The sequence below is a fragment of the Uloborus diversus genome, chromosome 4 (assembly GCF_026930045.1).
Source record: "Uloborus diversus isolate 005 chromosome 4, Udiv.v.3.1, whole genome shotgun sequence".
Taxonomy (NCBI): domain Eukaryota; kingdom Metazoa; phylum Arthropoda; class Arachnida; order Araneae; family Uloboridae; genus Uloborus; species Uloborus diversus.
Window position 1 is genome coordinate 13,327,996 of NC_072734.1, and position 24,803 is coordinate 13,352,798.

The 24,803-nt window shown below is 32.8% G+C and overlaps 1 protein-coding gene across 1 annotated transcript in view; it reads left to right on the forward strand.

Moving 5' to 3' along the window:
• LOC129219838 (uncharacterized) overlaps window positions 1-24,128 on the forward strand; it is a 35,924-nt gene extending 11,796 nt beyond the window's left edge. The window contains exons 10-22 of the mRNA XM_054854142.1: window positions 1,145-1,836; window positions 6,146-6,337; window positions 7,034-7,112; window positions 7,527-7,700; window positions 8,770-8,859; window positions 10,503-10,649; window positions 11,644-11,721; window positions 11,806-11,985; window positions 13,456-13,633; window positions 14,691-14,807; window positions 18,021-18,263; window positions 21,148-21,299; window positions 23,763-24,128. Of these exons, the coding sequence (XP_054710117.1) occupies window positions 1,145-1,836; window positions 6,146-6,337; window positions 7,034-7,112; window positions 7,527-7,700; window positions 8,770-8,859; window positions 10,503-10,649; window positions 11,644-11,721; window positions 11,806-11,985; window positions 13,456-13,633; window positions 14,691-14,807; window positions 18,021-18,263; window positions 21,148-21,299; window positions 23,763-23,804 (2,364 nt within the window). The 3' untranslated portion in view covers window positions 23,805-24,128. The remainder of the gene's footprint in view (window positions 1-1,144; window positions 1,837-6,145; window positions 6,338-7,033; window positions 7,113-7,526; window positions 7,701-8,769; window positions 8,860-10,502; window positions 10,650-11,643; window positions 11,722-11,805; window positions 11,986-13,455; window positions 13,634-14,690; window positions 14,808-18,020; window positions 18,264-21,147; window positions 21,300-23,762) is intronic.
• Window positions 24,129-24,803: the final 675 nt, after the last annotated feature.

Here is a 24,803-nt window from a genome sequence, read left to right on the forward strand (position 1 = left end):
AGAGAGTAAGAGTAAACGTTCAGTGTGCCAATGGAATACGTGCGTGATGTAATAAAGACCACACCTTGTTTGAAAAATCGGGGATTTTAAAAATTAATTAAAAAATAACAGTTGGGAAAATGAACGTATTTTTTGGGTCCATGATATTTTTTTTGCTTATTCTATCAACTTCAATGACTAAAAGTAGTACTTTTGACTGAAGGAAACCACCCCATTCTGCTTTTTTCCACTGATACTCTGCTTCCTTCAAACTCTCAATCTGAATGATAGAAAAACTCTTTGATCTTCGAACAAAAAAGGAAAACTTAAAAATGCTATGCATTCTGCATAAGAAAACAGAAAATAGAAAGTATTTTCCAGTTATGGATGTAATTCATTTTATTTCTAAGCACAAATAACAAAGCACTTTTTCATTAAAGGCATGCTACATGTTAATGGTACCATGTTAGTAGTTTTGCCTTGTTTCGTAATTGTACCAATCATTCCGTGTTAGCCTTTTCTTTTCCATTGCATCCGACAAATTCTCAATCTTTATTTTGTCATTCTACTTTTCAGTGATTAAAACTTTTAAAATAAATTTCCTTTGTCAATTGGTTGTGTATCAACGATAGATTTAAGCTTAGTTCAAAGGACCTCTGATTGCAGTGCTTGGTTCTGCTGACCCCCCCCCCCTCCCCCTTCTGTCTCTCATTTCATTTCATCTGTGACATATTTTGTAATAATCACAAATGGTAATAATTTTCAAAGAATTATATTTTCAATGAAATTTCTTTTAATAAATACTTAAGCTTAATCGTGTAAGATATGAAGGGTTACACCTTAGTTCCGAAACAAGTTATGAAACATTAAATATAATGGAAATGATCAATTCTTCTTTCTTGATATGTTTCACTATAACAGAAACAGGTCACCTTCCAGTAACAAGGAAAACTACTTATGAAATGTTTCTTCAAAAATTCTATAAGTGTTAAACTTGTTCTCTGAGTCGATTTGAAACAATAACCGTATGTATCACCTGGTTGTGATGTTTACTGATAGTACTTGCATGTAGTAGCTGTCTCAAAAGAGTATATGTTTTTTATTTTTAAATACTGATTCTTGTTCCATATAGTTAAAGCATTTTATGTTTATTTTTCTTCCTCAGACTGCTAAAGCTAAATATCAAGAAACCGTGAATCTTGTGCAGGCACGTTGTGAAACTTTGCAAAGAGCTAAAGCACAATTGACGTGCAATGAACGAATAAACTTAAATGAAAGTATTGATGATTTAAAGACTAAACCTTGCCTCTGGAATCCCAGCACCCCGTACCGAGCCACATCTCAAACATTTCTGAATGGCTTAAATTCCTTGAGTGGAGCTCTCAACCTACAACGTGAGCCAGTGGGGTCTTACACATCCTTTCCGAGCAGCTATTATCCGACCACGGGATACAAAGACAGATTACTGAATCAGAGGAAAAATCGAGCGGACTATTTCATGAAACGCGGCTCGTTGACGGACGATGCTGTCATAAGTCGATTTGCAGCAATGAACAATTCGGATTCTTCCTCGGATGTGCTGAGAGGAAGAAAATCATATCCTTTCACTAGTGACAGCATGAGTAATCTTAATGTTGACAGTGGCAATCCTATTAGTGCCATAACGAAGGAATTTGAAGCTTTGAAGCTGCCTAATTCTAAAAGACTCTCTGGTAAATCTCGTTTTGAAGATGACCGCAACTGGAAAATGTGTGAAGATGAACTTAAGAGGTTTATCGAAGAAGTTAAAGAACAAAATGTTTTGCTTGAGCAACAGCCAGTGCCAGCTGCTTCTGATTCTGTTAGTGTACGAAACAGGTTTGTTGAATAATCACTTGAGTATTTGATTTAAAATCATCATGACCCTAGTAACACAATCAGTTGGGAGATGGTTGGTCAACGGAAGAGATTATGGTGGGCCAACAGTAGGCAATATCCGCTTTAGCAACTGTTACCCAACCAACCATTTACCAGCAAAGGGCCAACGATCTGCTACAGTGCCTAACAACAGGTCTTGATTACCGCACAGGCCTACTCCGCCTGGGCTCCCCCCTCTTTTCCTAAAGGGCCCCAAATTACATAAAGAATTATGCATAGCATTACAACTATACAAAAAATACACACATTTTTAAAATAATAGCCTTCAGGAGGCCTCCAAATTATTGTGGGCCTTGGGCCTCACTTTTGGTTAGTCGGGCCCTGCCTAACAATTTAACAGTGATGGCTCGTCAAATATTTATGGTTAGTCCAAGGATGCCCAGAAATTGTAGGGCTATCGTTGGCTGATCGTTCGTTGCCAACCCACCATTCTCCACTGTTTTCTACTGTTAGTCATTGTTGGCCAACCATTTTCCTGCCTTGCGCGCTACTTGGGAAAACTTGAATGAATACAATTTTTTCTTCCTAACTTGAGTGGTTGACTTAGCAATGTAATCATTAAATTCATAATTGCCTTCCTCTTCAAGCTCTTCATAACATGGAACACATTATTAATAATTATATAACTTTATGTTTTTAGTAATGTAATTCATCATACACTGATATACTAGCATCCATCAGTATAATAATCATCTGAACTTCCATTTTATTCAAAAATCTTCTTAAAGACAGAATTAGTGAAGTAATTATATGTATTAACTGTGAAAATGGTATAAATCTCTGAAATCATTTAGCCCTTTTTTTTTAAAATCATTGTAAATTCAGTTCAAGCATTTAAGATCATGAATGCAGTTGAGTCCCAAACCTGTTCCGAAGAAGTGCACTTCCTTTCCCCAAAAAAAAAGAATTTCACGGAAGGTTCTGAATCTATTCCATTCTTTATAAAAACCTATGATCAGGGTTCGTACGCTCCGGGAAAACCGGGAATTGTCAGGGAAAATAACACTGTCAAAAATGTCAGGGAAAAGTCAGAGAGTTTTCAAATTTTGTCCTCCAAAATTTTTTTTTTACATTTTTTTCCCAAGTAATTAAGTACTATGAGATCTAGTCTTCGTTTTTATTGTGATTTCACGAAAAAAATTGTAAATTTTTATCTAAACCGACGCTGGCACTTAAAAACTGCAATCGAAAAATGAACGTTTTTTTTTTCACAACGAAAAATGCGCCAAAAGAGCGAAGATTTTCTTGCATGGAGTCAGTGAGGGGAACGCATTTCTTTCTACTGCCTAAAGTTTTAGATGGGTTGCCACAACATTCTGTTCGGTTCAGGGTTCGTACGCTCCGGGAAAACTTGGAATTATCAGGGAAAATGACTTAGTCAAAAATGTCAAGGAATTTTCCAAATGTGTCCCCAAAATTTTTCTTTTCCCAATTTTTTTCCCAGGGAATTTCGTTTTATAAGATCTAATCTTCATTTTTATCGATGTATTTAAAAAAAATTGTAACAATTTTAAAGCAATGAAAAAAGTGGCGACCCAAAAAATCTTCAGCAGCCGCCATTTTTGGCTCTCAGTAGTTCCCAAGGGAAAAAAAAATCAGGTGAACAGCAATTATGCACAAACTCAACAGGAGAGAAGACAATTTACTGCTTCGGAAGCACAACCTGTAGATGGGAGGGTCGATCGGGGAAAATGGTTTTTTTTTTTTTTGATCGGAAAATCATTTCAGCTACGTGTGAAACGTAGTCGCCATCTTTGGTCATTCACAAGATGGAAGTAGATACGATCCAAAAATGCCTAAGTTTCTAAAAACAAAGCAGAATTGGATGTTTTCTTTAATTGAAAACTGATGAAAACAACAAAAAATGGTCTGCAAATTGTTTTTCTATTATTATTTGAAATAATTTTCTTGACAAATGAAAAATTTTGTTCTTAAAACTTAATCTTATCCTCACTGCCTCGGACGCAAATGTGATAAAAACTTTTCAATGAATTGTAGTATCATGAAGATTTATTATTTTTTAATTGTCTTCATGCAACAAATTAAAAAAAAGTTATTTCTTATTTTTGGGCATAGCCGCCATATTTGGTCATTCCCAAGATGGAAGTACACACGACTTTTTCAAGTGCCTAAGTTCCCGAAAACGGCATTGGATGTTAATTGCAATGCAAACTATTGAAAACAACACAAATTGTGCCCTTTTTTTCCGGATAATTTGTAATTATTTTCTGGAAAAATGCAAAATTTAATCTTCATAACTTTTTTTTTGTTTTACTTGATTTAGACTCTTATGTGCTAAATACTGACTATTTTGCTTTTATTGTACTGTTTTAAGGATTATTAATTATTTATTACTACTTTTATACTACAAATCCCAAAATCTACTTATTATTTTAAATTTTTCACTTTGTCGCCATATTTGATCGTTTGCACAATGGAAGTAGACTTAAACTTCCAGAAACAGAATTGGACGTTTATATCAATGTGTAATATTGAAAATAACATTAAATGTGCAAAAAGTTATGAATTTTTGAAAATTAACTATTACTTTCTGGAAAAGAAAGTTGGAAATTTTAATGTAAGCGTCCTTTAATATGTGACAAAAAAAAAAAGATTATTGGCATTGGCCTATGATTGGCGGATGTTGATTTTTGTTACTATGAATTACATGGTATGCCGATTGATGCAACAAGTTTTATACTGAAATTTAGCATTGCATTTTGCTCAATATGTTTCGTGTAACCTACTTATAAGAAAATAAAAAGTATTGTAAACCAAAAGCGGATGCTAAAAGGTTGCTGCAGGACTACAGCAAAATGCTATAATATTACGCGTGACATCAAAGAAACGCTAAAATAAGTTGAAAGTACTCTGTTTTCAACAAATAGTAAACAAATTAAGACAATTTTGAACAAAATGTTTAAAAAAAAACTTAAAATTTTGACAGAGAAAACAAACGAAAAAAAAAACAAGTTTTTTTTTTTTAAATCTAAGGGGAGAAGTTTCAGTTCTTCTACATCGCTACTTTAAACAATTTTAATTATTTTGAAAATATTACTATTTAAACTTAAATTTTGAATGAAGCGAGTAACCTGGAATTTTCTAAAAAACAACCTGGAAAAGTCAGGGAACTTTTTTTAAACAAAAGTGTATGAACCCTGTATGATTCATTTTTTTAGCATTAATCAGTTTTTAAACAACTATCCAAAGCAATTTGATTTATTAAGTGAAGGAGTAAGTTTTGACATTTAAGAATATTCTACAATTTGCAATGCAAAGTCTTTCCAAGTATGTAGCCTATCAGCTATCAGCTTGTTTTTCACACCCTTATAAACCCACTCGAGGGAAAAAATGTTTGCATCAATAAGGTGTGTGTAACAGAAATGATTTACTACCAGAATAGAATGTCTTAGGGTCTGCCCTCTCTGAGAAGCCACTTCAAACTTTACTCGCCGAACCTTGTATGTACCAATACATATTAGGATATTTTGTGTTAACCAAAACTACCTCTCTGGTAACAGTTCTGGTTTTGCCCATGCTTACTAACTAACATATTGAACAGTGCCAGTGCTTGGGGATTTTCCTAAGAACTTGGGGTTCTTGGGACTTTGTACAAAACTCTTGTTATTTGAGTTTATTCATGAAAAAGATAAATTTGTTATGAATATTAAAAATAAAACATAATAATTTTGCTAAAAAAGTTTTTAATTTTTTTTGCTAAGCGATCTAGAATGCACATGCGTAATGTTTTTTTTAATATTATGTGGTTGCAAAAAAAAGAAAAAACTTCTCCACTCTAGCTCTGAATGCTGTTTCTTGCTTTATGTTGTATAACTTTCTAGCCTATCTTGCGCTGTCAGTATAATTGTATCAAGTCAAGACATTAATAAAACTCTTTTTTTTACTTACAGTTAACTATTTTTACAGTTTTTAAAGAAATTGTTCCAAAGGAATTATTATTGAGGGATAAATCTCAGTATTTAATGTCACAATTTTTCACTTTACCAACTACAACTGGTAGCAATGGCAAAAAAAAAAAAAAGGTGAATAAGAATTATTCTTATGGTTATGATCTTGGGAATTTTTTGAGCTCAATCTCTTGGTTGGGTTCTGCAAAATATCCCAATGGCAGCTCTTTTATTTAACAACAATTCAATTGGAACACAGTTTTCTGTTAAGTGTAAGTGGCTTAAACATTTAAAAATGTTTCTGAGTTTAATAACTATTTTTTATGCTTTATATACTTCAGGAGCTTTGGAGAAAACAGACCAATTAGTGCAACTTACACTCCTCCCAGCTCCACTTCATCAAATCCAGAAGCATTTCAAAGGCCAGCTCCTGTGAATTCCCACTTGACTCGATGTGCTTCTTGTTCTGATTTCGAGGACTTGATTTTAAACAAGAATTCTGAAGTGGATTCGTCAAAATTAAAAGTCAACAGGTATGAACTTTTCTTACTGTGCCATTGCCATTATTCGATATTTCTGGAAGAAATGGTATGATGAATCAGTTTTCTCCCACTGACTCGAATTGTTTAAATTTCGGGATAGTATTCAGTATCAAATGGTGTTAATGAATGGATATGCTAAAGAAATCATTGTTAATAGCACATACAAACTACAAAAAAAAATATTTAATGCAAAATTTAATTTGCTGAGGTTGTTGCTTAGATAATATTTTTCAATCTTTGTTATGTAATGCATTAATTTTATTCTCTGATCTCATTTCAAAATAATCTTTAAAAAGTTTTTGTGGTCTTTTTAGATCAGATTACTTTTATTAGTAAATTGAAATGATATGTTTTTCTCAATCAACATAACTGGATAACATTGTGAGAAGAGCATGGATATTTACTTTAGAAAAATAGGTAGTTTTGTTTTAAAAAAAAAAACTTAAAATTATTTAAGTGAAATTAGAATTTATTTCTTACATCTTAGCATCAAAGACCATTTTTATTCTTTTTTTGTCACAAAAATATTGACTTGCAGAAATTTGGCACCTGATCATTTAAATGTCTTTCATGCTTTTAAGCAAATTTAAAACTTTTGGTTTTGTATTTTAAGATATCATTTTGTGATTTATATTACTTTAAAAAATTGCAACTTTCATCAACTTATTCTTATACTTAACTTTTCAGTCGAACTCTGAAGTTGGTTATGATGGAAATGATTCAGACAGAAAGAGATTATGTCAAATCTCTTGGCTACATAATTGAGGTATGATTCCCCTTTCCCTAGATTTTGTAATTTGCTTGCATTTTTTGCTCCTTTCTGAAATAATGCACGATTTAAAAATGTCTAGTTAATTGCTTTTTTCGTGAACTGAGAAAGTTTTTTTTTTTTTTTGCTCTAGTTTTAGTGTGTGGCAAATCATTTACTTCTATTTGCATAAATTATTTTTTATTTATTTATCTTTTTAACTGCTTTAGTGTACTAAATGAAAATTTTATATTTGACCTGCTACCTAAGGAAACTGCATGCATTTTAAAATGTTCTTGATTATTTGGGAGCATTAATGTTGATTTTATTTATTTATTTATATTTTTTTTATTTTATTTATTTATTTATTTATTTTTATTTCATTTATTTATTTTTTGAAGAAACTATTTTAATCACTATTTTCTTTTTCAGAACTATGTACCTTTGTTGCAAAACAGTAATATAAATCAAACTCTGAGGTCACAGAGGAATGTTTTGTTTGGGAACATTGAAAAGATATATGAATTTCACAACTGTTATTTTCTGGAAGAATTGGAACAGTGTGAATCTGCTCCACATTCTGTTGGACAATGCTTCCTAAAATATGTGAGTCCTTAAATATATTTAAAAATGTATTTATTTTTACAGATAAATTTTATTATGTTTTACCAATGCTTGATTTGAACATGTTTTTGATAGTATCAATTCATTTCTTTCTATGTATGTATTTTAAAAGCATTAAAGAAAAAAGGTACCATTTATTAACTCGGTGGTTAAGTACTTGGCTCAGAGCCAGAAAATTCTAAATTTTAATTTTAGAGTTGCAGTTGCTGCATTGAGAAATATGAAAGTGAGAGGTAATGACACATTGTTTGCCCCCCCCCCTCTCAAATTGCCTGGTAGTGGTTTTACTGTTTTTTCTCCAACTCTATACATAAATGTGGTGCAGCCATTAAGGGAAATCCTCTGGGATGCCAGCTTGTCCCTAAAATGCTCTGTTATAAAAAATAAAAAAGAAATGGGCATCTATGAAGCGAACCCTGACTCAAAATTGATGACTATTGAGGCCTCTAAAAAGTGATTTTTGTAAACTTTAAGAATATAAAAATAGTTTTTTCTTTGAAAAATTCAGTTTATACAGTTGGAAAACTTGTGACAGTTTACTTCAACAATCAATACTATTGCAAAAGTAAACCAAATCAATTTTTGATTGGGTATAAAACCTTTAATTGCTCTTTTACTGCATAAATATGCTTTAGCTTTTGTTTTGTTTCCCAAAACAACTTAGGTTATGTATGAGTTTTTCATTCATCACAGACTTTTTTTTTCTTTCCTGATGTAAAAATGTCATACGCAGCACGGATTTGTCTTTTTAAAAATATGATGCATTTTCTCATATTTATTGTTGTATGTTATCAGTTTTATTTGTCATGCATTCAACTAAACAGATAGTTTTACCAACTGAAAAAGTCTTAGTGTAAAGGGGGAAAATAATAGTAGTTTTGCCTGTCGTTTTTCTGCCCATTAGTGTAAAAGTGAGTCCTCTCTTGAAAAGACCGCAGTCTTAGTTTTTTACTAAGTAAAAAGAATGAACAATGATTCTATTTGAACATATTTTTTTCCTTCATCCGAACAAGAAATTATTTGAACATTAACATTGTTTTGAATTTTTTAGGAAAAGCAGTTTTATTTATATGCCTTGTATAATAAAAACAAGCCCAAATCAGACAGTTTGATGGCAGAATATGGAAACAGTTTCTTCAAAGTAAGTCTAAAATTTGTTTTTAGAACTTGATTTATAAATTTCTTTGTTAAATACAAGATTTTATTAAACATTTTTATGTTAAGCTTTAAATCAGATGCCGTGGTCCACCAACAGTTAAATTTCAGTGCATCCAGACCTATCTCTATATAGTCTATCTACCTTGTGCGTTTTGTAGTCTTCCTCTTTTCCTGGTACCCTTTACACTTGAAAAGGTCCCCTTCTTAACAGGGTTCAAATTCTCACATCTAAAGACATAAACAAACCATCTGATACAATAAAGGTTGATGATTTGGACGATATTAGGCTGTTAGGTAGCATTTGCTAAGGATTTCAAGAAACTTTTGGTTCATCGAATGGTTCAACCCATAGACTAATAATAAGAGTAGAACGAGCTTTCCCAGACTTGCTGATGAAAAAATTGGTTCATGGCTACATCATGTGACTAGTGGAAGGCTTGGCGAAAACTTTGGCGGCATGGTTGCTAGATGGCAACATTATCTATAGTTTGGCATTCAACATGTATTTTAAGACGTAATGTATTTTCATTATAATTTTTTTTCCTGGTGCAGAGATTGAACTGTTTTTCTTTTAGTTATGCATTATTTTGGCATTAGTTTTTGATCAGTTTTCAGTAACTTTTATTTCATTTGGAACTGCTACGTCAGCGTTGGCGTGAACGTAATGGCGTAAACGTTTTGCGTTAATGCAAAAATGTACTAATCGGTATCTTAAATTGTAATTTTAGATAAAAATCTTACCGTTTGACGATTCTTTTTGGGTACTTACATCTTTAATTGCGAACAGAGTTATTGAAATTGAATAAAGAAAATGCACAATACGATCTAAACGAAAAACTCACTATATTAACAAAATATTTACAACTTAGAATAACAAATTTACAAATCAGACTCCATAAAAGCTCATTCTTCCGTGTTACATCAATTCTATTTGTTTTATTTCTCGCGGGAGTTGATCGTCTGCTACCATCAACGCCCGCTGTTGCTAGGATATCCACCAGTCACATGGTTTGGTTTAAGAACAGCAAAAGGGTTGCCATAGCTCGGTCTACTCTTATTATTAGTCTATGGTTCAAACAAATTCTCCATTTTCTCCAAGTGGGTCAAATTTTTATTGGAGGGGGTTTTTTTTTCTTTCTTTTTTTTTCTGGGAAAAAAAATAACTTTCTTTCTCCAACTCGATTTTGTTTACAGGTAAAAAAGCCAACATTCATTACCATACAGTGGTTGATCGAATAAGAATTGCATAACAAATTTTTTGCATTAAAATCTAGTGTTCAGGAATTTAGACCTTGATAACATTTACTATCCCTAACATTGGCGTTAATAGCTGATGGTTCCGGATTACCCCTCCTCTTAGTTATGCCACAGACGTCTTAGTATTCCAGCACTGATATCTTTATGTTCTATAGTCTAACTTAAAAGTATTGCCATAAAGATATTTACTGTTATGCTCAGAAAGAAGTTACAGCCATTGTTTCCTTGTTGCTTTCAGAAAAGCATACCTTATAAAATCAGAAAACATGAAAATATACCAAAATGTTTTTATTCCATTATTTTTTGCTTTGTAGGGAAAATGCTTCAGTGAGCTTATATTTGTTCTAATCTTTCTTGAATTTCTTACAGAAAAAGCAGCATGAACTTGGAGACAAAATGGATTTGGCTAGCTATTTATTAAAGCCTGTACAAAGAATGGGAAAGTATGCGCTGCTTCTGAAGCAGCTGTTGAAAGAATGTCCTGATACCAGCAGTGAACATTATGCAAATTTAAAAGTGAGTCAAATTAAACTGCGTATTTTTTTGGGGGATGACTTCTATTTATTGACTCTTATCATGTACCTGCTATGTCCTTTTGTATCTTTCTCTATTGACTCTGTTGTCAGTGCTTACAGTGTACGATGCTTACATTGTATTACAGTGAAATCCCTCTAATGCGGACGCTAATGGGACACTTTTTTTTTTGTCCGCAATAGAGGGGTGTCCACAAGAAAGGGGTTTAATAATGTTAATTTGCCTTAGAATTGGAGAATTAAAAATTGTCCGCATAAGAGGGGTGTCTGCCTTTGAGGGGTGTTTCCGTTAGGGGGGATTTTACTGTATATGTACAAGAAGAATGCTTTAATTTTTGCCTTTCCTTAGCCAAACTATGGTTTTTTAGTGGTACTCAGTAGATTGATCTCAATCAAGTATTTCTTTAGTCAATACGATTCAGCATAGCCATAATCTGTGGGGGGGGGGGGGAGAATTAGAACTATATCCAGAATTAGCTGCCTGGAGTAGTGCTTATCAATTTATTTTGATTAAACTAAAACAGTAAATAAATAAGTAAGCTGAAATGTAAAGTGATATAATGTATTTTTGGTTCTTGATTTGTTTTTTTTTTTTTTAAATAACTTGTCATAATCAAGAAATGTGATATGTATTTAATGTACTAAAATAAGCTATGTGAAATGAAATTAGTCCACAAAGTTTTACTGAAAAGTAAGAACTTTGCAATAGTCCGAGCTTCAAATCTAGTAGCATTGTAAATTTTAAAATGTAAATGCTGCACCTTTGCAAAAAGAAAATCTTATTAAGATTGAAAAATAAATTATGTTCATTAGCTATATCTAAGTAAAATCGCCTTACTTTTTCAAAGAATTGTTTTTTGAAAATGAATCAAACTAATTATTTATTGTATTTTATTGAGACATTTTGTTAAGTGTATAACAACCACTAAAATAAATTTTTAAAAATCCTTTTTGTAACACTTTCTGTTTTCTGGTAGGCTGCTGAAGAGATGGTGTGTTTCCAGCTTCGTCATGGAAACGACTTGCTGGCGATGGACGCTCTTAAAGATTGTGATGTATGCTTGATTTCAATTCTATTTTCATGAGTTTACCCATTAATTGTGCATGCATTTATATGTTTTGCTTGGATACTTTTTTAGGTAAATATTAAGGAGCAGGGTCGTTTATTGAGGCAAGAAGAATTCTTGGTTTGGCAAGGGAAATCCAAAAAAGCCCTGCGCCATGTTTTCTTATTTGAAGATCTCATTCTGTTTAGCAAAGCAAGGAGAGACCCTGAATGCAAGGGACATGACTACTATCAATATAAATACAGCATAAAGGTAATTGTAAACTTTAGCTGGTATAAAAGGGTAGGGTGGTTCAAAAATACATGTAAAAAAAAAGAAGTTCCTCCTCGATAACAGGACAACCCTCAATATTTTTAGACTTGTAGATAGTAATATACTGGAAGAATTTTAGCTTCTTATTTCAACTGAAAGAGGGTGCTCAACCCTCTCCCCCAAACTTCATTAGTATGGGCAAGGGGGTTAAAAAAAATTCATTGAACCAAAAAAAAATAATGCTACATATTATAATATACACTAGTAAAATGCATATGTATTATAATAAAATAATTATATAAAAAAAAAAAACAGGTGGGGAAATTAAATGTTTCTTAATTGTGTAGCATTTTCTATGCTACGTCAAATGTTAAATGAAGGGGTCATTGAGCACCATTTTAAAATTTGAGTAAGAAGCTAAAACTTTTGTAGTATGATACTATTAGTAAGTCTTAAAAAAGGGGGGTGGGGGCCTGGACTCTAGCTGAAAAAAAAAAGTTTTTTTGAACCACCCTAATCAAAAGGGTTATATGAAACATGAAGTTTTGTTCTTAGGGGCCTTAATGTACATGAACTTTATATTTTTATTGATCATGATTGGAATATTTGCTAATATGTCAGTGCACTATAGACAGTAGCCTAGAAATTCCTTAATCAAATTACAAGTTTTATTATTTTGTTTTGTTTTCTTATAACTGTAATAGCATTAAGATGTTGAGCACTTTTTATGTATTTTCAGCTCTTTAGTAAAATAAATAAAGGTATTTAAAATGCCTCATCATTTTTACAGGGTGCGGAGAAAGTTCCCACAATTTTATTAGATATTTCAATAGGCTGTAACTAACACATAATTCAACAAATCAACAAGTCAAAGCAATAAAAACTCTTTATTTAAACAATAATAATAACATTTTAAAAAAACTATAACAATTGTTCAAAATTGACTCCTTGGGCTTCAATACATTTACGGAGCCGCAGTCTGAAATTGCTGACGAAGCTCGCGCACGCATTCACCGTTATCTCATTCCAGGCATTTTGCAATAATTGAACGACCACATCGTGGACGGTCGGCAGTCCCTCCAGTCTCCTTGTAGCGTTTCACACAGCGTTATAGACTTATACTCTTGAATCCAGCCGTTCGAATAATATCGGCTGTTTTCATTCCCTTCTTGTGTAATTCAACGACAGTAACACACATAATTTCACGATTCATAACTCACTAACTCAATGAACTAACAAAGAACAAACGATTAAACCTCAAATACTTTTAATGCCAATAAACAATATGTGCCAATTAAATCGCCAACATACAATTTTAACGCCAAAAAAAGTTTTAAACAAAATTGTGGGAACTTTCTCCGCACCCTGTATTTAGTAACATCTAAAAACCTTTTATCTTTTTTAAAAAATTAGAACTACTGATAAGAGTATGTAACCTGAATTTTGATATTTAAAATGTAATTCCCATAGACCTCCGACTTGGGCCTGACTGCCCAAGTGGGTGAGAGTCCTACAAAGTTTGAGATCTGGTTCCGCAAGTGCAAGGCACAGGATCTGTACGTCCTCCAGGCTCCTTCCGCAGAGGTGAAGAACGCCTGGGTGGAGGAGGTCACCAGCTTACTATGGAAGCAAGCTGAAAGGAACCGCAGTATGTATTCGAAATTTACTAGATATGTTATTCATTGGACCTCATTGTGCTATATAACCCTTATTTAATAATCATTGAGGGAGTAACCATGCATATTCATGCCTGGTAGCAGAAACAGCACGATGCTGCAACGTGCATAGCAGATTTTTAAAGAAAAAAGACAAGGGCCCCCATATAGAAGGGCAAAGGGGGCTCAACCCCCCCCCCCCCCCTAGAAATGAGAACTTCCTTGCTTTTAGTGCTTTTTTCTTTGCAAAAATGTATAAAAATTTATTTTTGAGCCATTAATGTATAAGTTATTAAAAATGTCAAATTTTAATATCTCTAATATGTACTGAAATCGGTTTCCATGGGGAAAATATTCTGTTAAACCATGGGGGAAATTTTTGAGGCCCACCGTCTTAAAATTTTGCATATGGACGCCCTTGAAAAAAGATGTTAGATGTCAGTTACAAAAAGTAGTACTGTATTGTCTGGGATATCCACAAGTAGCATGTTGTTTTTAAGCATTTCTTGCTGCTGATTTGGATTTTATGTTTGTTCTTACGTTGATTCATCTTGCAGACTATTTTTGGATTTAAAAGATTTTGTTTTTTTGACCAGGATTTTTTAAAGGATTATTGTTTATTCAATTACATAAGAATTGGCAATAATGGATACGTATGGTAATTGTCAACATGAAACTCCTATGTATGTCACTCTTTGCTGTAGATTTTGGAAAACTTTAACAAGTAAAAAATAAATAAATGTGGAATAACCAAGCAAAACATCCTTCATAAACGTTTTTGCATTGCCGATATTTTGTAGAATATCTTCCTGATGAATTGTTCATTCTGAAATAAAACTTCTTCGGAGAAAACTTGAGGGATTTTTTTTTTTTTTTTTTTTTTTCAGTAAGCAGAAATTTAATTGATAGCCTCTTGTAACTTTTGTATTTCTTGTAAAATAGATTTTTTTTTAACTCTGTGACTTGCATTTAATTCATGAAGAATATGGTATTATTTATCTGTGTGTTACACAAATCCTTGATTTAATTTTTTTTTCTCCCCATGGACAGAGCTGAGATTGCAAGAAATGTGTTCTATGGGTATTGGGAATAAGCCTTGCCTCGATATAACGCCAAGCCATGATCAAATTTGTGATCGCTCCATTAGTCTTCAACAACTAAATAAAGGTAAAAGTATTTCTTATCAAAGCACAATTAAAAATCCAAGCCAAAATTAATTTATTTTTCATTGTACATATTTCCATAGTATAAAAAGTAATATACTTTTAGTTTCAAAAATCATTCACACATAGTTTATCAACTACTGATTATACTGTTAGGCATTCAATCTCAGAATTGATTCATATTTCAAATGGCTTTAGAATTGCTTTAACAAACAAACTTTAGAATTGCTACTCAAGATATGGATCTATTGCAATGTAGTAATGTTAATTTGATTTTTCAAATACTTCAGTACAAAGCTTTAAACGTATATGGCTCACACTATGTACTGATCTTAAGCAATTGTGTTGAATTGCAAAAAAAAATTTTTTTTTTTACAAGCAGCATTGTCCACCGGGATTCCCCCCTCCTGGGCGGTGGCATCCATGTCCTACATGCACCCACACATACACACTCCTCTCTCACACGCACGTCTACATACATACATGTCCTTACACACACACACACATAACTGCCCAGAAGGTTCTGCAGGAGCCGTTTCTAGAAATAATAGCCCCTTTTGAGTAGGGTTCTGTCGCAACTCGTGATTGCGAAAAACATAATTTGAATTCAAAATGTCAGAATTCAAATTAGATACATACACACGTGCTTTGCACACACACACACACACAAGATCACGGTTAATACAAAATCATGGGAAAAAACAAACTTTTTTTTGTATGAGAATATTTTAATGATATTATTTTAAACTTTAAATGAAAATAAAAATTTAAACATACATTGAAAGTAATTTTTAAGGGTAAAATAACTTATTATGGAACATGCCATATTGTTAAATTATATAAATTACTTTTTAAAAGCGCTGTTATTTTAAACTTTAAATGAAAATAAGGAACTGATGTGATATACCCCACCCTTGGCGACTTTTTCCTGTTGGCGCCAAGAAAGCGTCGCCAAGAAAACGATGTATGACGACATACGTCATACATCGTTCTTAGCGATGCTTTTTTAGCGCCAACAGGAAAAAATCAGATAAAAAAACATGATCAAAGCACTTCAGAACACAATATATATAAAAACAACATAAAAGCACAACAAAAAATATCACGAATATATGCTTCAAAAATGTACAGGGCCGGGGTTTTTGGTAAACATATTAAAATACAATGAAATAAATTATTGTATTAATTACAAGTCGAAATTAATGCATTAATTTTTTTTCATCATTTCTCCGAGATACGAGCCCTCGGTCTCATAGTACTTTCGTAATGAGACCTCGGCTCGCCGCCCCTGCCTCGGTCTCATTACGAAAGTACTATGAGACCTCGGGCTCGCCAGGACCTCGTTTCGCTCGGTCCGTTATCCCTCCGACTGTTAATATACATTACAGTCGGAGTATGGTCACAATTATGTATATTCATGTATATTATGCATATTCATGTGTATGTACACCCAAGGGTGGCTCCTTCCGTTCAGTGTACAATAATGACAGTTTTAAGTGTGAAATATGCACCATTATTGTGCAGATTTATTAATAAAATTCAGCATTTTTAAGAGTACAACCGAAAGAACTTTCAATTGTTAACTTAAAATTCAGTACCTAAAGGAGGCACGTTAATGTCTAAATAATTCGTGGCATCGATAAGGATTAACTTTTAGAACAAAATAACCAAACTATTTTTGTAAAATTAATTAACATACAGTAAAAATAAAGTTAAAAGCTACAAGAACCCCTCAAGGATTTGTAAAAAAACAAAGAATTTCCGAAGTGAGAATTTTTATGTGAATTCTAAAATAAAGAACTTACCTTTTTATGGTATAAATCCTCACACTCAGTCCAAAACAAAACATCATCTGACAATGGCGCGTTATAGATACACACCACGTTGGAGTTAACTTTTAATTAACCTTCAAGTTTGAAGAAACTGGCATTTTCTAATGTTTTTACTTCAAAACACAACTACTGAATCTAAACTAACACAAAATAAGCATTCCTGTAAGGTATATTGCACAAAACAACACGTATCTCTCCTGCGTAAAACCAAGAACCCAAGTAAACAAGTTCGGACAAGTTTGCCTTCGCGTTGCCAACCACAGGTTAGTTTCACCAGGGATGCCATGCTTAAAAATTTATCGCCTCATTGGCGAGAAAAATATTTCAATTCTGTGCAAAAAATCGGATGTCGCCAAATGGGGGGGGGGGGGGTATATCACATCTGTACCGAAAATAAAAATGTTTAAATGTACATCGAAAGTAATTTTAAAGGATAAAAAAACTAGAAGTATTATGAGACTTGCCATATTGTTGAATATATATCAAATGCATAAAGTACCTAATAGTTTGTCTTAATTGCAAAAATCTTGGGGAAGAATTAAAACAATATATAGTGACTATCAAGGGAAGCTTTCTTCTATACCTCTCCCAAAAATACTTCAGAATAATTTTTAAATTGTTAGAGAGATGGTCAATATCTGAGAGGTTTCCACCTTCTGAATTAAAAGCATTTAAGTTTATGTAAGCGGCATGTTTTCAAAATATGAAGGAAAATGCTGTATGACTTTGTAAAAAAATGATACTCACAACAATCTTAATTTAAAATTAATACTCTACAATTGGCATGGAGTTTGTACAGTACTTCAATAATTATATCATTTTTTAAATGATGCTGAAAAGGAAGTAACAATTTTTCACCAAAAAAAGACAAAAAGCAATTTTAGGAATAGTTTGGAAAATTTTCAGAGGAGGGATTGAACTCTAAAAACCCACCCCTTAAATACAATCATGCTTGAGAGGTAGCAGTCTTGTTTAAGAGCCCTGTTGTATTATTCTCCTCTGGATTGTTTGTAATCAATCAAATAGTCAACACCAATTTCTTTCATTGTTCATCTGAATTCCAAATTTATTTCATTACTTGCATTACTTTTTCAGTTAGAGTAACCGCAAAACAGCTTTCAGGAATCATACACAAACATTATGGTCAGCACTTTTTAAAATATCCTTTTCGATATTCAAAAATCTCAAATTCAAGCAAAATTCAATACTATGTTTAATAATCTGTTTAGTATTTGTGGAGGAGATAAAAAAGGAGCAGTCATGTTATCCAAGCTCTAATTTGCTTTAGACACATTTTTTTTTTTCAATGGGAGGTGATACTATTTTAACTATTTTCTCATCGAAATTCTCTAAATTGAATATTAAGATGGTTTTTATCGTTTCAGTGCCTCGTTTTCGTAACTCCATAGCCGTTTGCAATTCAGATAACTTCAACAACAACGACCCTAGACACAGCAATGAGCCCAGACGACGTCCCCTGTCCATTGTTTCTCTGGGAGGATCCTCTTCCTCTGGAGATGGCCATGGAACGGCCACCTTCTACGACACGGCAGATGCCCTCTTGGAGGTGGAAGAAACTGAGACTGCCAAGAGGAGGTCCATGGCACAGCAATCTCAATGTTCTGCAGGTGAGTGTAGTCTTGATGCATTTTAGTGCTAATGCTATGCTAAATGTGTTTCAAGTCTGTGTTGGGAATAAGAATGGGGTTGCTTAGTCAGTCAAAAGTACTACTTTTAGTCACAGAAATTGATAGAATAAGCAAAAAAAATAACATGGACCTAAAAAATACTTTCATTTTCCCAACAGTTATTTTTTAATCATTTTTTTAATGTCCGATTTTTCAAACCAAGTGTGGTCTTTATGGCGTCACAAATAATGTCCTTTGGCACATTTTTCACTGTGTTTCCACGTTATGATAATCAAGCAGTGAATTAAAAATTGCCTCTATGCTTGCTATCAACCATATCCTTGCCAGTACACATGAGTAAAGATGCAAATTAAATATTGTGCTCTTCTGAATGGCAACAGTGAATGGCATTTCACCATTTGTGATGTCATCAGCATAAGCGTTAAACAATGAAAGCGCACCAATTAAAGTAATTTTTTAAAAATATTGAACTTAGTAAAATTATTTAACAAATGGTCAGATCTTATGCTTTTAAGCATGCTCTTTCAGAAAAAAATACTTTTAAAATTTTGGAAATGACCCCATTGAAGGGCTCGGGGGCAAGTATGGGATATGCCACATGATGTGAGATTTCAGTAGGCCAATTTCCAACTTATAAAAAATATTTGTAGAATTTTTCAAAGGCATTATACATTCTATATTCTGCAACACTAAAACCAGATATGTTTTTCTCTAGATGACGTAATCCATTGTCATTTTTATTTCAATTTTAGGTATGAGAAACAAAAATTTTGGTCAAAAATTCACTCCTTGTGACTTATCACATTTCTGCCCCCAGCGGTTCAATTTAAATTTAGGCATCTAATGACGTTTGGGATAAATTTCCAGGTGTCAGAAGGAACAATATAAGTGTCATTTTTTAATGAATCAAATGTACACATCAGAGTTAAAAAATCATTATTAAATTGAATTGCTTTGGTCTGCTGGTAGCTTGTTTAAAGAATATTAGTGCATTAAAAAATTAAAAGTATACAGAAGGAAAAGACTTTTTGGAAAATCTAAACTCATTGTATTTTAAAATTACTTTCACAAATTTATTCTTCACAACAGTCACGTGTTTCAATCATGATGAATTGTGGGGGGGGGGAGGAAGCTTCAATATCATCCCCTAAGCTTTAGCTCTAATTTGGCGGTTTGATTTGCAAATATAGGTGTTAAATCAAAATTTTTGTTTACAAAATGGGACTAAAGGCTGCTTATTTCCCAACATTGTTTTAATTATCTCATTGAATTATTAGCTGTAGATTTTTGTTTAAATCACAGCGATTCTCTACCTAAGGGGCATAAAAGAATTTCAAGGGGACATGAACGTATAAAGTAAAGTAAAGTTAAGTGGTAGAACTGACTATAATTTACTGATGTACTGTTTTTAGTCACATGTAAAAAAAGTTTTTTTAACATTGCCTTTTTTGAGGTTTTCAGTGTATTTTTCATCTAAATATATCTGAATCTGGCTTTTCGACATTAGCATACCTGAAGTCAAAATATTGTGGTAGCCATTGAAAGTGTCTTGAGTTATGCTTATCATAGTCATAGTTTAATGTTCAAAAATTTGTAAAGGAGTCAGCCCTGGTGTAGATATTGTGAAAATGGCTGCACATGCTAACTTCACCTATAATACACTCATTTTGATTTGTGTTTACTTCTTAACTCTTTAATTTCCATTATTTCAATAGTAATGTGTTCAAAATTAAAAGTAGCAACATTACATTTTGTGTGCAAAATTATCTATATTTTATTTACATCACCAGTTTCAGCAATCTTAATCAGCTTCAAATTCTGATAGTACTACTTGTAATGATCACATTTAGTGTAGGGGGGAGGAGGGCTTGACCTTTACATCAGTGTTCGGGGGGGGGGGCACAGAGCATGAAAGGTTGAGAACCTCTGGTTTAAATTATGAGAGTAAAAAATTTGTTTTCTATTAATGTATATGCAGAAGTTTTACTTTTGGTATTTTGTGTGTACTGTTGTGATTAGACTATACAATGATTTAATTGTTAAGAAAAGCATTAATAATTTTTCTACATTTTGTTTGGGACAAAGAATTTCACTAAAAGTCAAAGTTCGATAAGTATTGTTACATGTTAATTGAATGTTTCTAAACGCATGACCTTTTGTCCTGATGTTCATTACGTTTAGTACATTCGACATGTCACACTCCATGAGTTTTTAAGCACATATGAATAATCCCCAAAGCTTAGTCTCAAGCTAAAGGTATATCACCCTGCCCCCCAAGAAAAAATGCGATTAGGTGCGTACAACTATTTCTCAACGTAAGTTTTGTACCCTCCCTGTTTCAGAGATCCTTCATGGATGACAGAACTTTAATAATTGGTTTACTTAAAAGTTAGGAATAGTTGTTAAATCATCAAATAAATGTTCCTTATCTGCTAGAATTTATCAGCTAATAATAATTTTTGTGCAAAATTTTGAATTCCTTAAACACAACCTCATTGTTGCATGTCTTTGTCTTCCCATTTATTTTTAGTTAATTACATATTTTATAAGAAATGTTTAAAGATAAATTGGATGAAAGTTAAGTATATTTTATTACTTTAAAACTTGTTATTGTTATTCAATATGGAATGTCAAAATTTCATTTTAATTTATTAGCATTATGTTACCCTTGTGTGTGTGTGTGTATGCGTGGCTTTTTTGCGTAATGCATGTGCTGTTGATTTGATTCATGAAAAAATTTTTATATATTAGACATTTTCAGTTGAATATTTTCTGTTTCATGTGATTTGCATCTGTGAAGTATCATTTTAAGTTGTTGCATGATTGTAAAATATTTGCATGTTTGTCTTTGAAAACTTTAAAGAGAGTGGCATCTTCACCGATCTGAGCACCTCCGGAGACAGTTATGTAGAAAATGTACAAAGGCTGAAAATGGTGGAGCGCAGTGATAGTGTCATATCTCGCACATCATATGCCAGTGTTGAAGCTGTCCACACTGATGCAAAACAGACTGAGGTGATTTAGAATTGTTTCTAATTCAATTTGCATATACTCCGACCTGTCATTTCAATATTCGGGGACAAAGAACATACTTTTTTTTTTCACTTCTCTTTCTGTATAAGATACAGGGCATATTTTAATAGGGGTTTTTTGGGCAATTGCCCACTTACATTTTCCTAAATTTTTCCAACGGTTATGTTTCTATATATTTTTTATTTTTCTGAAAAAAATGGAAGCGTGACCCCTAACCGTTCTCACAAGCAAAAGTTTTTTCAATAAATAAAACTATTAAACAACGCTGTCTCGCGCTCCAAAACTCATAGATAGCAACACGTAACATGTAAACAGAGTTTTGTGGTTTGACGTCACGTAATCTTCCGCAGCCATTTTTTTAGGTGAAACCGGCCCCATGTGTCCTGTACAAAGCTTGTAGTGCGTGGTCATTTGAAACATTGATTAAGATGCATTTTTTTGGTGAACCTAAGAAAAATAAACTAGATTCAAATATATTCAGTAAATTACCACCTGGGTGGTAATTTACTGAATATACCATGCCTTGCCTTCAATCTTCAAGTTGAACCGAACTATTGCTTCGGTCACTCGTCTGATCTGTGCTAATTCTATATTAGCTACCAGTTTGTTTGGCACTCTTGGCTTCCTTAAGAGGTTTTCCATCTCCAGCTCAGTCACTTTCCTATGCCGGGCTGATAAGTGCTGATAAGCACGAAACTGCAGTCCTCGGCTGGAAATGACTGAACTGGCGGTGAATTTCATGTGGATTCAAATGTTGTATTATAATGAATGAAATTAAAAAAATTCAAAAACTCAGTGACTGTTTGAACTACTTTAAACAGCGTTTATGTTCTTCACACTCTTTTCCTATCGAACAAAACGACCATTAGCAATAATTTCCCCAATTCCAATTTTCACACCCCAACTCTTTTTTGACAATTATTCAACTAACATAAACTGCACATTTACAATTCCCCTCCCCCTTCCGAGGAAGTTGGAATTGCCCACACAGCCAAATTTCCTTAAATTATGCCCTGATAAGATATAATCTGTTTTCAGTACACAGCTTTTGTTTTTCCAACCCTTAGTTACATGGTTGCAGACACATGTTTTCATTTGCAGAAATGTTGCAAATGAAATATGAAAGATTTTTAAACTAAAAGTTAAGTTTTGCAATGAATAAACTAACCTTTACACAATTTCTTAACTCGTATACTTTTATTAAGTAACATTCTGTACTCATTTTAAGTGAAAATAATACAAGCTGAAAGCAATTCATTATCTCTCTTTATGTATAACATATATTTTTGTTTTCTGTACTCAATTTTTCTTTTCAGCAACCATTGGGGGCCGTCCATTAATCATGTGATGTATCTTTTTGGCATTTTTTAACACCCCTCCCCTTTGTGATTCATAGTGAGGTTGAAGACTAACCCTCCCCCCTACTATATGATGTGTATTTTTAGCACTTACGAAAATTATTCGTTTAAATGTTTATAAAATACAGGTATATGTATCATCCAATAATGAAAGACTACAATAATAACAACAAAGACTATAATAGTGAAAGATATGCGAAAAAAATATTAACGTATGAGGTTAAACAATTTATGCGTGTATTCAGTGCCAAAACAACAGAATAATGGAGTCAAGCGAGCGCCCAGGCTGCTGTCGTGGCTCGAGATTGAGAACTTCATTTCTCTCGTTTGGCAACAGTGCATCAAAGTCGCACACTACAATACAAGCCGCTTTTCGGTTGGGTACTGAGTGTTTGTCAAAAAAATAAATACACGTGACATATTACTACAACCTTCCCTCCCCCTATGTGATGTTTCGTGATTTTTTCTGGACCCCTCCCCCCCTTTCGAGCCTTACGTGATTAATGTACGGTTCCTTGGTTAAATGGTTGTAAATTTATTTTCTCAGTTGCAGAAATGGTATAAAAAAAAATAAAATAAGGAATTTTAAACTGAAAAATTAAATTTTGCAATAAAGAAGCCAAACCTTTACACAATTCCTCAATTTGTATACTTTTATTGTGTATTATTTTGTACCCATTTTAACGCATTGTTTTCAACTCATAATTTAAAACCATTTGTTAAAAAAAGTCAGTCTGACCAGACATTATTTTTTGAAAGACAGTTTTAATTTGTTTTTTGAAGACTTCACAAGTTATTCATAAAGTAAATAATTTTAGTTTTTTTTGCTTTCAAAATTTGTAGTAATCTTTTTTTCTGGCATTTATTGGGGCTGAAATTTAGTAGTTAATCAAAAATCTGATTCTTTATAGAATTCCAAAGTTCCAAAAAACAAAAAAATGATTTAAATAATTTTTTTTTTAGGAACTGCTCATACCTGATGTAAATTCAGACAAATCATATTTGTTATGCAATAATATTTGATGGAATTAGAATTTAAGTAAAACAAAAAAATTGGAATGTTCAAACAACTGTTTAATGCTTTCAGATCTCAACTGTAATTTCATCATCCCCTGGAGTGGAAGTATAAATAACATAAATTGCATCTTCTGAAGAACATTAATCCTTAACAAGAACGTGCCATATCTCCAGCCGAAATTCTGTGACAACAGCTTTTGAAACACAACATTTTGTATATACTTAGTGTGTCAGCAGCTTGAATCTATTGCGCTGTACCGATGAATTTGCTATTGGGTGCAAGTTTGTGCCTATGCTATTGCAGTTGTAAAAAAAAATCTATATTTATGCATTTTATGTATTGTAACAATTTTTATTTTTGTAATTATACAGCTTTCATTTTTGATATGCATTTTTGTGGATAATGTTTTGCAGTTTTAGCTGCTGTTGTATGTTTTTGTTATATAAAAATAATATAGTTAAAAAGAGTATTTCATTTTTATTTTTTATACACAAACAAATAAGAATCTGTGGTAAGACTCATTTCAAGTGTTGGTATTTTCCTGTTAAAGTTCCCTTAGCGAGGGGGCTGTGGGTTAGAAATGAAATAATTTGAAGCATTTTGCAAATAAGATAAATAAATCCAACATATCATCTATTACAGTTAAAAAAAGTTATAGAACTTTCCCATAAATGTTACTAAAGACCAGGGCTTAATATGCGGGGTGGCTCACCGGATTTGAGCTCCTGCACTTTTCGATGTAAAATTTAACATTTCAGGCAACATTCAGGCTATTTATGTATGAAAATATGTGCTGTGATTGTACTGTAAGAAGTGAAACCCTGCTAATGTCAACTTCAAAAAAATTTCCGTTGGAAAATCCCGTTCCCCGCTTTTGCCGACAGCACCACCTACAGATTGTGGCACATTTTAGATGCAGTTTCGAAAATTTTCCGAAGGAGAGTGCCCAAAATTACCTTTCCCAATCACCATCTTCCAAGGTCGGCTAAAGTTTGGTTTTGAGCTTCAATTTCAGTAAGTTTCCAGAGAGACGACCTTTAATCTCTCCACTCCCTAGCATCACTTAAAATCGTCGAAAACTACGTTTTTTTCAATTTATAATTTGGAAAA